The 12,223-nt window shown below is 45.1% G+C and overlaps 5 protein-coding genes across 5 annotated transcripts; 2 read left to right on the plus strand and 3 right to left on the minus strand.

The window, feature by feature from the left end:
• Window positions 1-1,760: 1,760 nt before the first annotated feature.
• BDW43DRAFT_222101 (Hemimethylated DNA-binding protein YccV like-domain-containing protein) lies at window positions 1,761-4,102 on the minus strand. Its single transcript, XM_032039417.1, has 4 exons — window positions 3,394-4,102; window positions 3,175-3,328; window positions 2,115-3,118; window positions 1,761-2,060 (listed from the first exon to the last, which is right to left on the minus strand). The coding sequence occupies exons 1-4, from the start codon at window positions 3,804-3,806 to the stop codon at window positions 1,886-1,888; spliced, it is 1,746 nt and encodes a 581-aa protein (XP_031903542.1). The 5' UTR covers window positions 3,807-4,102; the 3' UTR covers window positions 1,761-1,885.
• Window positions 3,942-6,343, plus strand: BDW43DRAFT_222096 (putative C2H2 finger domain protein). The gene is made up of 3 exons (XM_032039416.1): window positions 3,942-4,119; window positions 4,256-4,410; window positions 4,472-6,343. Exons 2-3 carry the CDS (start codon window positions 4,289-4,291, stop codon window positions 5,997-5,999), a joined length of 1,650 nt encoding a protein of 549 aa, XP_031903543.1. The 5' UTR covers window positions 3,942-4,119; window positions 4,256-4,288; the 3' UTR covers window positions 6,000-6,343.
• Window positions 6,251-8,349, minus strand: BDW43DRAFT_307732 (putative R3H and G-patch domain protein; the record flags this gene model as incomplete). Its single annotated transcript, XM_032046316.1, has 3 exons — window positions 6,251-6,707; window positions 6,758-8,219; window positions 8,283-8,349. The coding sequence occupies 3 exons, from the start codon at window positions 8,347-8,349 to the stop codon at window positions 6,251-6,253; spliced, it is 1,986 nt and encodes a 661-aa protein (XP_031903544.1).
• Window positions 8,350-9,467: 1,118 nt separating this feature from the next.
• BDW43DRAFT_323091 (cysteine protease ATG4) lies at window positions 9,468-11,550 on the plus strand (the record flags this gene model as incomplete). Its single annotated transcript, XM_032049686.1, has 5 exons — window positions 9,468-9,624; window positions 9,696-9,992; window positions 10,081-10,249; window positions 10,303-10,530; window positions 10,598-11,550. The coding sequence occupies 5 exons, from the start codon at window positions 9,468-9,470 to the stop codon at window positions 10,953-10,955; spliced, it is 1,209 nt and encodes a 402-aa protein (XP_031903545.1). The 3' UTR covers window positions 10,956-11,550.
• On the minus strand, window positions 10,975-12,053 carry BDW43DRAFT_222125 (histone H2B family protein). Its single transcript, XM_032039418.1, has 5 exons — window positions 11,700-12,053; window positions 11,571-11,642; window positions 11,434-11,521; window positions 11,291-11,381; window positions 10,975-11,079 (listed from the first exon to the last, which is right to left on the minus strand). The coding sequence occupies exons 1-4, from the start codon at window positions 11,872-11,874 to the stop codon at window positions 11,291-11,293; spliced, it is 426 nt and encodes a 141-aa protein (XP_031903546.1). The 5' UTR covers window positions 11,875-12,053; the 3' UTR covers window positions 10,975-11,079.
• Window positions 12,054-12,223: the final 170 nt, after the last annotated feature.

Here is a 12,223-nt window from a genome sequence, read left to right on the forward strand (position 1 = left end):
GGATATATTAATATCCTACATTTTAGAAGCTCTTACTTTATATAGAATCTGAATAGCTTTATAGTCAAACAGAAAGAGCTTTTCTCCACTGCTATATAAATACTTATCTATATTTTGGTTAGCTAGCTATATCTCAGAGTAAGGAATCTCACTAGTAAATTAAATAAGATCTCTAAAGCTCTTTAGAAGATCTACTAAATATAATTAGATTAATTAAGTATATAATCACTAATCATTATCTTCAGATTAAGCAAGCACTTGCAGATGAGTATATTTAGATATCTAGTGATCTATAGGCTGAATCACTATTCCACAATATTATTTATTATATCTTAACCTACGCGCTGAATAAGATACTTAATATATAAAATTATTATTTACTGATAGGCCCAGAAAAGCCACTGATTAAGTATTATATAGGGATTACTACTAAAATATTAGAAATCCCTTGTATTTATATTATTCTATATTATCGTGTATCTAGGGAGCCGCTGCCTATCTTAATCTTCCATTCTCAGTGACTAATATCACGGGATAATCTGTCTAAGCTAATTAATCTATCTAATCTAGATCCAGATCCATCAATTAAATGGCCTCATCTATTAGAACCGCTGGTTATACGGGCATGTAGGAGGCCTAGAGGTTCTAGAAATCGAGAGATCTCAGGCTTTGAATGGACTGAACAAGCGCTCCGGCAGCAAGGTGCTCAGGCAGGCATTCAGGCAGGCATTCAGGCAGGCAATAATCCTATTATAGTAGAATATCCTTCCTAAATAGGAAAGATCAAAAGCTTCAAAGCCATCGAGTAAGCCAATATACAGTATTACCAATACACGGTATATCGCCTTCCTATCATGGTTTAGCGTCTCGTCCAAATAACTAGCGTCTCGTCCAAATAACACATCCCATAATTTATAAGCTCTTTAGACTATTAATTATTAAGAATTTACTGATTTTTATATTATATCTCTCTTAATTATTATTTTTCTTAATAATATTTTAATAAGATTTACTGGTATATACTAAACTCTTTTATAATTTTAGTTAAATTAATTAATTTATTAGATTTTAATAAATTAATTACTGCTAATATCTCTTTAATTAGAGTTATATTAATTAAGATATAAAGATTTAAATTATTAAGATTTAAAAATCAGTAAATATAAATATTATACAGTAGATAATAACCTATATTAAAGGATTCAGATTTCCTGTTAAAGACCAAACTGTTGATGGCCTGATGTTCCTTATCAGTGGCCAATTGTCCATTCACCTGGGTCTGGGTATCCTGTACAGCCATCAGGCTGAATTGCTATTCAATCTGTGACACTTCTTATTTAATGGACATTAACATATGACTATTTATATATATTTCTATGTGTAGATTTATTTCTTGTGGTTATCAACAGAGGATAGCTTCAGATATTTAGAATATATTAATAGATTTTTAATTTTTTTTATTTTTATTTTGAATGGCTGAAATAGCCATATGTATTCAATTTTCATGAGAAAGAGGTATTTTTTAATGACATAATAGTATAAATATAGGTTAAAAGAGGTGCAAAGAGTAAAATATTTAGGTGTGGCAGCCAAACCATGTCACAGCTGTGTGCATCACTCAAGGCATGGAATATGTTATGTTATATTTAATTTTGTTTATAATTTATAGAACCCTATATAATACATATTTCTAAATTTAAATACCATTCTAAGAGGTCTGGAATTTAATCTCCACTACCCCGTTTGCCAGTCTATAAATAATATAATTTAGCTGCAGAAGATGAGTATAAGTTTGTGATTTGCCATACAGATTCAGATTAAGAATGGTTTTTAATCTATATCATAATTTGAAAAAGCTACACAGCAAAGTACACATATATAACATTCAGTCATCAGGATACTCATCTTTGATGTTGCTCACAAAGGACCGAGTTTCCTCATCCCATCGCTTGAAATGCCTCCCTGCTACTGCAGTCAGGGTTTGAGGTAACTCAGAGATATGAGGAGCTATAAGCTCAATATTCTCCTCTGCTACATACCGCACGCTTCTATCCTCGACACTAGGGAATACATAGTTAGCCTAGCAGTGCGCATAATCGCACGAGTAGACCTACAGAACGTGGTAGAAGCTTTGGTGTCTACCGCCCTGCAGGCGATCTACCCCCATCCTCCTCATCCATTGTTCGCCAGCGTCGCATTCGGTGTCCCAGCCAGTTATGATAGCTTTGTAATCATAGCGACGATGCCGGAAAACCTGGCCGACGTGGTAATTCACATTACATGGGCTTGAACAGCGCCTCTTCACTTGTTTGGGGATTTCATCCACTGCTCGCATGACGTGGAGGCTTTCTAGGATATGCTCATATTCGAGCAGCCCACGAAACATCGGAGCTACATACTGTTCGATGAGATAAATATCTGATGGGAACTCCGTCGCGAACAGCTCCATCAACCAGGGTAGATAAGGTCGGAACTCCGCCGGCCGGGAAGGATCGGAAAGAAGCATTGTCGACCAAAGAGCGGCATACTTCGCACTGAAGGCATCCACCTGTACCAGATTTGCGCCTTGAAACTGTGACACACGCTGGATCGAATTCAGGATATTCTTGCTACATCGTAGAACAATTTCCGAGATCCGAGATTCACCGAGGAAGGTCAATTGCTCTGAGGTAGACGCACCTAGATAGTTCAGCTGATTCCGTAGGTTTGTGACTGGTGTCTCCCTGTCCGAGCGAAATGGGTCCATATAGATAGGATCTCCGTAAGCGTCGAGCCCGAGTACATTGCCATCCACATCGAACCCTGGTGGCGGTTTGACTATGACATGCACGTGGAAAGGGAACCCACAAGGTCGGGCATTTAAACCAAGTCTCTGTGCAACGTGGCAATATATTACCGCAGACACTAGGGGGAGTGAATTGTGGTGCGGGTCGTTCAGTGCAAGCCCAAGGAAGTTGTGCTCTAGGCAATGGTATTCCCGCTCCGGTTGGATACCCATCAGGTTGTTTGACCTCAGATATACCGCGACCGCTCTCGCCTTCTCGCGGGATGTAAACATGTTAATGTTGGCATAAGACGACGAAAGCCGCCCAACGATCTCGTCGAGTTTGTTTGTTATCTGTATTTCAGTTAAAAGGAATACTATCCCCTCGGCCGAGCACTAGGTGTACATACTTCGTCGAGACTTCCATATCCGCTTTCTGGAATGAAAAGGTCAAAGGCGCCCAATGCTTGTTCCAGGGTCACATTTTCACCGTTCCTTAGCCTCGCCCATACTGGTAACGCAATACGCCGGTGTAGGCAAGTCAGAAGCGCCTTGGCATAGTACCTTTTGTTCGTCGCCAGAGTCCGGTTAAAGAGGATTTCAGATAGGAGCGAGTAAGTAAAACAAACCTTCTTGCTAGACAGTCATCTGTCTCGAGATCTGATGTAATGTTCCTTATGAGTGTGTCTTTAATATCATATCCGAAGTCGACAATTGTTCGGAACTTTTCGATTCTCCCAGTTTGCCCTGCAAGTATGCTATCCAGGAGATGACTAGTTATGCAGTCGATCTGGTGTCTGGATACGTATAAAGTCTTCCAGTCAATGGCACGGGTAGGTGCTGAGAGTTTTCGTGATATATCATGCTTGCTATCCCAGTGCTTGAAGTGTGCCTGGCAGTAGAACCGCCAAAGCAGGGGTTCATTGGTAACATATTTGAATCGATGGGCTGTTCGTTGTAGTGCAGCCGCGGAACTGGGATGGCAGTAGCATAGAATAGTGTGGAGTATCTCTTCGGGAAGACAGTCAAGAGACAAAACCATCCCGCTGCATTGGGTGTGTCGACCGGTTATTGAATTGAAGTAAACCTTGCCCCTCGATGTGAGGATGAGTAGGTGAGTATCTGAAAATGCGGCGCCGGTGGTCTGTACCAACTGTTTTCATTGGCCTTACTTGGCTTTTGGGGGAAGTGGTTACAAACTACGTGCAACATCGTTGAATCTTCTGGTTCCTTAGTACATATAGAATTTTCGACCTTCGTTGCTTACAGACACTTATGGGTGTTTGTTTTCATTCTTTATCTATGGTAATTGGTATGAACCAAGACTACTGCGGATATATTAGATATTGTGACATGTAAGTATATGTACACACTTATATATATATACTGAGACATAGCGGCTATCCCCACAACCCTCCCCTTTCATTATTAGACACACTAGATGCAGGAAAGTTCTCCCACTAATGCCATCATCACACGTCGACCACATAGAATTTAATACCTCACCTTGGCGCGGAAGTACATATGGGGCAATCACACTCCTCAAGCAGCCATGCGGGAACAGGCTCAGACCGAAACCAACCGGAGGAAACAAAGGTGGATTATTACGAGCTGCTTCAGGTAGAGCAGAATGCATCTTCAGAGGAGTAGGTTTCCTGTGAATCATATCATATTAACAAAACATACTCTAACAACACATACTCTCAGGATAAAGAAAGCCTACAGAAGAAGAGCCCTGGAGCTACATCCAGATAGAAATTATGGCAACACGGAAGCTGCTACCAAACTGTTCGCCGAAATCCAATCTGCATACGAAGTCCTTTCAGACGCACAAGAGCGTGCATGGTACGACTCCCATCGTGACGTCTTCCTAGGGAACAAGAGCAGCACAGCCTCGGGAGCCGACTACTCATATAACATGAGGATGACAACCTGTGACGACATATTGAAGTTGTTTTCAAAATTCAGTCCTCGGATGGATTTTACAGATGCACCAGCCGGATTTTACGGTGGCTTGCGTGAAACGTTTGCACAACTTGCTGTAGAGGAAAAGATGGCTTGTCTCTGGGAAGATGTCGCATATGTAGATTATCCTACATTTGGAAACCGCGACGACACCGAAGAGACCGTACGGTCGTTCTACGCCATATGGGGAAGTTTCTCTACAAAAAAGTCGTTTGCATGGAAAGATATTTATCGCTACTCCGAAGCCCCAGATCGTCGTGTTCGCAGGCTGATGGAAAAAGAGAACAAACGTCTCAGAGAAGAAGCGATTCGGGAGTTTAATGAGGCCGTCAGATCGCTCGTGGCTTTCGTGAAGAAGCGCGACCCGCGTTATAGGACTAACACGCAAAGTGAATCGCATCGGCAGGAGATTCTCCGTCAATCAGCCGCCGCGCAAGCAGCCAGATCACGAGCAGCAAACCAGGCGAAACTAGGTGAGCATGTAATACAAGACTGGGCAAAGGCAGAGAATCTCGAGGACAACTCCAGCGATACAAGTGAGAATGAAGTTGAGCACCTCGAATGTATCGCGTGCCACAAAATTTTCAAAAGTCATAACCAATTCAAGGCACATGAACGCAGCAAGAAACACATAAAAGCCTTAAAACAGCTACGCTGGGAGATGAGGGCGCAAAATGAAGAGCTGGACCTGGAAGGAAATGCATCTGATCACGATGAAGAGCCCCAACGGGGGTGCCATCCAACCCATAGCAATACAAAGGACAACCTGGCGTGCATCATAGAGCCACCAACCGAACAAACACAGGATAGCGGAACGAGAGCCACTACGAGTACAGACGAATATACCTCTCCTGATAGCAGTATTGACGTCAAACTTAACAAAGGTTCCTTGCAGCATACAGGTAGTTACGAGAGCTCCCAGTCAGACCCCAAAGAGGCTGACTATGCACCCAGGGAGTATGTTGAACAGCGACTAGGCCCCCAGACCACAATACAGGAAGAGGGAGAGATAGAAGCGATGGAAAACTTGTCCCACCAGTTCTCAAGAACCGAAATAAGGGACACGCAGATGGCTGCACCTAAAATGGGAAAGGCCAAGCAGAAGCGTGCAAAAAAGGCTCAGCGTGCATTGGGACAGCTACAAGACATAAAGTGCGCTACCTGTGACTCTACCTTCTCCTCAAAGACTCGTTTATTTACCCATATCAGAGAGTTCAATCACGCGCAGCCTCTACGTGTGACCCACGCAGGGAAAAAAAAGGGAGGCTGAAGAGAGTAGAGAAAAGGGCGTGCTGTCATATCTTGTCTGGTTGTTGTTCCAATACGGTTGTAATACGGTTGCAAACTTCTATAGTGGCTCATCTGTTATAGTTAAGGGCTCATTTTATTCACTAACCCGGAAGTATTGAGATATTTGCTCGGGCAGCAGATTGTGTAGTATTTCTTGTTCGAGGTGGTATTTCTTCGATACAAGACCGACCACGGTTCAAGACACTAAGGCGACTACTCGACAGGGAAAGCCTATCCTAGGCCAGCCTTGGAGTTTTTCACCACATGTGGAACAGGTAAAAGAATACCCTTGTTGTTAGTAGCACCAAGAGCGGTTCCTGTACTCCAACCCATTTTCTCTAGCATTGCCCTCCCTTTATTTTCTGCCCCTATCTCAGGTGCAGACGCGCCGACAATATCCCCATCCATGTAGGAGACAGAACTGTCAGGGCGACCACGGCGACTCTTAGCAGACTTTGTGACATTTTGTTCCCACGATCTAATAGCCCCACGTTTAGAATGCCCCCCTGAGAATATCTTGTCGATATGAGAGATTGTCTTTTGTGTGTGCCTCGGGGTTCGGGACGTTTTATGGAGAATAGGAAATCTCGAGGACCCTTTACCTCGTGATTGTGAACCCAAAGCCAATTCATTTGCCAGGTCATGTACCAATTTTCTGCGGTGCTTAGTCATAGGGGGAAGGGCCAGGCTAAACACAAAGTTAGTGGGCACATCGCTGCCTTAGTTCTGCAAACATACCTATTCCTCGCCGACATCAGGAAAGTGCGTATTTCAGATTTCAAATCATCGAAACCTATGCCGTTGGAATATTTGCTCTTGAGATCGGGGTCATGTCTACCTCGGCTCAGTAGACCTTGGGAGCGGAGTTCTTCTCGTTTCTGCTTTCGGGCCTTTTTCTTCTCTCGGTCATTTCGCCAGGCGTTCTGCAGTCCTATTTCGAGTTCACTGTCTGACAACACCATATCTAGAGCGCGAGACCCTCCTTTTTGCCTTTTCCTGAGGCTTGGCCTGTTGAAATCCATGATATCCAGGCCATAATAAGGATCAGTCTCCAACGCATCGGCGAAGGCAGTAGCCGAGGCAAAGAAGCCGCCCCTCGAATTCCCCCGTTTCTGTTGAGGCCTAATGTATCGCCCTTGTACTTGGCGTCGCAGAGCCTCGAGTCCCTCGATATCTAGATCACTGTCAAACATATTCTTCTCGTCAGAGTCGCTGACTTGCAAGCCGTCCACGTCAACATTGCTCGCTGATGCGGCGGCATCATCGGATGGATAGATGTCTACGTCGTTAGCAGCGTTTACTTCATGCTCGACACCTGCTAATCTCAGCACAAGCTCGGAGAGGGTGGTTGTATCGCGCTCGTGTTCTGGATAACTTCCACCCGGTGGATATTTCTCTTTATCGGTAAGATCACTCGAATCAGATGTGGTCATATGACTTTGAGAGTTCTGTGGTAGTATCCCTGTGGCGCGCACTGGCCCGTTCGCTTTAGCTTTATGTAGATCTTCGTAGTAATGTTCGGCCATGTTCGCTATATAGTCATCTAGGATGTCATCATCTTCATCCGCCGATGCCTTCCAGACTACATTCGCGGTGTGCGACCCTTCAGTCTTTTTGTGTTGTGTACTATTCTTTTCTGGAGGATTGATCGGTAGGCCATGGCTTGCTTGGGGAACATCACGAGCTGGGCACGCACTAGGATTAAGCGGGGTCAACTTTGCCTTGGGTGATGATGTGGGTGTAGATGGCAACGTATTAGTTGTTGAGGCGACCTTCGGGACATATCCTGGTTCAACGATAACATGGGGTCTGGCCTCAAGCCTACGTCGCCCATGAAACACTACTTCGTCTTCGCTAGAATCATCACACTCGGACAATGATAGTGCAGTAGTTGGGTCCGCCAGCCCGGTATATGTGGCACGATCACCTAAGAGGTCGATAAAAAATAGCGCATTATCTGTTGCCGGTTCGTCTTTTGAGTTGCTTAAGTCGTCATTTGACTTCGCTTCATTTGTTGGTGGTTGCTGGAGGTTTTCTTCTAGCTCGGTGACTTCTTTTTCACTCTGTTCGTCTGGTGAGGTGTTCCCTGCCCTCACGAACCGGACTCCTTGGTGACGCAGGTTTGAACCTGGACGCCATAAGTTGCGCCCCTCTGTGTTCCGCGCTTCTTGTTGCATCGTCAGGTGTCCCGGTTGATGGTCTTTGAGCAGTCAGCTAAAACATGATCAAAACGCTGACCGTTCCTGGTCCATGGTAGCAATACCTCTGCTGGCCTTACTCGTAGGCTTCTGCCTCTTGAGTCGCACCTTTACCTTGCCATGGCGTGCCATTTCGAGTGACGTGTTTTGGCTAGCTTTCGGTGCGGCGACATTCGGCAGGTAGACCTCTCGTTTGTTCATAAAAATACAGAGTCGGGCTGGGTGTTGACTGCTTAGTAATCTCGGGTGACTAACTTCTTGAACCCGAGCGTGGCCTGGAGCCAACAGCCTAGGCTATATCAAGATCCCGATTTAGGGACATCCATATCTTACCTAGAGCACATGTTCGTTTCTGGGATCCTAATAGTGTCGTATTTGGACCCTTATGCACTTTTTATCTACCCTTGGGCCTGTATTTATAGGTATCAATATTACAGATATTGTGAAATACTGTTATATTATCATTATCATGGATGCATTCAACTAATCACAATACAGTTTACAGAACTATGTTTTGGGATCCTTTTAGGGTAGAGAATCATATACTACTTATATCGAATTACATTGTACACCTTCGTTATACTCCTATGATATAGTCTTAGTTGGGATTTGTCTTAAAAATTCGGTTGTTTTCTGTACGGAGTACACTCCGTACCCGTACAGTTGGCCTGCCCGCTTGCTCACTAGTTACGCCAATCTTCAATCGATCGCCGAGACTTATTAGGTAACACTGCCTCCAACATCCCGCTCTATTGATTAATGATACAGGTTCAGCATTTAGGGGATTTGATGTCCCATGAGCAATCATTGATGTAGTTTTATATGTATTTCAAGTGCATGGGCTGCCATTATAACTCGGTTCGGCTACATGTATGTTACCTGACTGATGTAAGTAGTGATGTTTACATAACTTCATGCCTCGTGACCGACAGTAATGAACCCCTCCCGGTGGCGGATAGGATAGGTCCCTTTCGCTGGACAGTCACTGGTACTTACTGGTTGTATACGACATTTGTCTTCTTACTGACGCCTGTTGTATTTGCTTTGGTTTTTCCTGTAGTATCAGACTTAAGCTGGTACATGCATGATATATGTAGGTGCACAGAAACACGCACATATATACATACATATATATATATACGCGCGTGTGTGTATGTGTGCTGATTACAGTGCAAACCACTACAGCACCCACAACACCCGCAAGGAAGACACCAACAGCGCTGCCCGCTACACATACGATGCACACAAACATGAACAGCGTGGACATAGGGCGATGCAGCAAACGTATCGTACAATATCTGTGGGATCCTGAGCCTAGGAATGACGAAGAGCCGGATGCTCCCATCTGGTGCTTGGGAATAGAGTACATGTCCCACCCCCAGAAACATCCACCCCAGACGACACCCAGTAAGCCAGAAAATCGATCTATTATGCAGATCGCAGGTGTTGAAAGTTTCTAATATACACGGCCGGAATAGATCGAGATGCATTCGAGACGGGAACAATCGCTATAGATGATGTAACAGCCCATGGCTGGCCAGAGGCATTCGTGTCAGACTTCGAGTCGAAGATCTGGATGACGTACCGATCTAATTTCCCCCCAATACCAAGACTGGACAATGACGAAGCAAAGCATCCCATGACACTAACTGTACGACTGAGAAGCCAGCTAATGGACACTCATGGCTTCACCTCAGACACAGGATGGGGCTGCATGATCAGATCCGGGCAGAGCCTGTTAGCAAATGCAATTCTCATACTGGACTTGGGACGAGGTATGTTTTCTCTTTGACCCTATATACACCCACACTGCTTTCGCCCACCTCCCCTGTTCCTCGCATCCAGCATGGTAACATACTCTAGCTTGGCGTCGCGGGGACAAAGTGGAAGAAGAGGCTCGCTTGCTGTCGCTGTTCGCTGACCACCCCAACGCACCGCTCTCGATACACGAATTTGTTAGACACGGCGCCGAGTCATGTGGTAAATACCCCGGGGAATGGTTCGGGCCATCCGCAACCGCCAGATGTATCGAGTATGCGTCCAGTACCACCATCCCAGCTGAGCATAATACTCATGAGGAAACAGGGCACTCTCAGCGCAATGCGGAGACATAGCACCCAAGGTATACGTAACAAATGACACTTCAGACGTCTACGAAGATAGTTTCAGACGTGTTGCCTGCAGTGGTTCGGGCCGTATACAACCCACCCTCATACTTATAGGGACACGACTAGGGATTGATAACGTCACGCCTGTGTACTGGGATGGACTCAGGGCAGTTTTAAAGTTTCCCCAGTCGGTAGGAATCGCAGGGTATGTTTATTTCGCTGGTCTGGCCATAATCCGTGACAAGAAACACTGATATCCTGACATGCGCCAGAGGTCGCCCCTCAGCATCCCACTACTTTATTGGAACGCAAGGTTCCTATCTGTTCTATCTTGATCCCCATAACACGCGCCCCGCATCCCCATACAAGACCGCTGGTAATTTCCTGCCCAAAGAGGAAGTACATACGTACCATACTCGTCGCCTCAGACGTATCCATATGCAAGATATGGACCCTAGTATGTTAATAGGGTTTCTTGTCAAGAATGAAGACGACTGGGAGGATTGGAAACACCGCATAGCTTCGACAGCTGGCAAACCAATCATAAACGTATTCAGTGAAGTGGACAGTACTCACTGCCCGGCTAGAGAGGAGGCACTTGACGAAGTGGAGGCGCTGGATGATGAATGAATGCAATCGAATATTTCATAGCGCCAGCACCCCCTGAAGCCTTTTAGTAGAAGCAACCAGTATACATATGAAAGTAATTCAGATTTCGAACCCTCGTTTGTAAGTCGCTACTGCGCAACCAGACCTAGGAGCACCGAGTTATGTTACAACGCATTCACGTCTCAAATAAAACCATGAAAAACATTTGGCCCAATGGGGAAAAACAAAGCCATCCCGTGACGCATTAAAAATCCCGCGAACACCCTGTACCCACCACCTCAAACCATAACAGATAACGAGGTAGTAAAAGACAATCCTGCATGAAAGAAACAAAAAGAAAAGGAAAAAGGAACAACCTATTTGGCAGACGACGAATACTTGGTAACAGCCTTGGTGCCTTCCGACACAGCATGCTTCGCCAATTCGCCAGGCAGAATGAGTCTGACACTAAGGAACTGTGAGTAGTGGCCTTCATTTGAAGAATAGCGATGCGACTTACGAGGTCTGGATCTCCCTTGACGAGATCGTGGACTTCTTGTTGTAAGCGGCCAGTTTGGAAGCCTCAGTCGCGACGCGCTCGAAGATGTCTGATAAAACGTCAGAAACCCACATATCCACAAAGTAAGCTGGACATACCATTGACGAAAGAATTCAAGATAGACATAGCACGAGTCGAAATACCAGTATCGGGATGAACTTGCTTCAGCACTGCGTCGGATATTAGTTTACTAGACATGAGAACACGCAACATAGCCGGTCACACACCCTTGTAAATGTAGGAAGAGTAGGTTTCCTTCCTGGTCTTTCCACGCTTCTTCTTGTCGCCAGAGGCGGCGGCCGCGGTCTTCTTGCCAGCCTCCTTCTTTTCAGCCGGGGCCTTGCCGCCAGCTGGGGCCTTGCCACCAGTGCTGGGCTTCTTCTCAGCAGCCTTGGGTGCCATTTTAAAAGTGAGTTGGAAAAGGGTTTGGTTTTAAAACGACTGAAGTTGAGAATTAAATAATGGTAAAAGTGCAGGCGTTGAAGTCGTTGATAAAGGTAGACGTAGAATGAGGAGGAGAACAAGAATAATGAAGACGCGGTGACGAGGGAGGCGCGCTACTTATACTAGCCCGCGAAAGCGCAGTTGATCTGGGTGCGCAAAGGAAGCAAAATTTCAATACCGTCACAGACGTGTATGATCTGTATGATTAGATGAGGGGAAACGCGTCGGGTGCCGTATATACCCGACTATGATCATGCCAAGATGATGGTATTGAAAAGCCTATACATATATTACAACCCTAACCGAA

Source organism: Aspergillus alliaceus (genome assembly GCF_009176365.1).
Source record: "Aspergillus alliaceus strain CBS 536.65 unplaced genomic scaffold BDW43scaffold_7, whole genome shotgun sequence".
Lineage (NCBI taxonomy): Eukaryota > Fungi > Ascomycota > Eurotiomycetes > Eurotiales > Aspergillaceae > Aspergillus > Aspergillus alliaceus.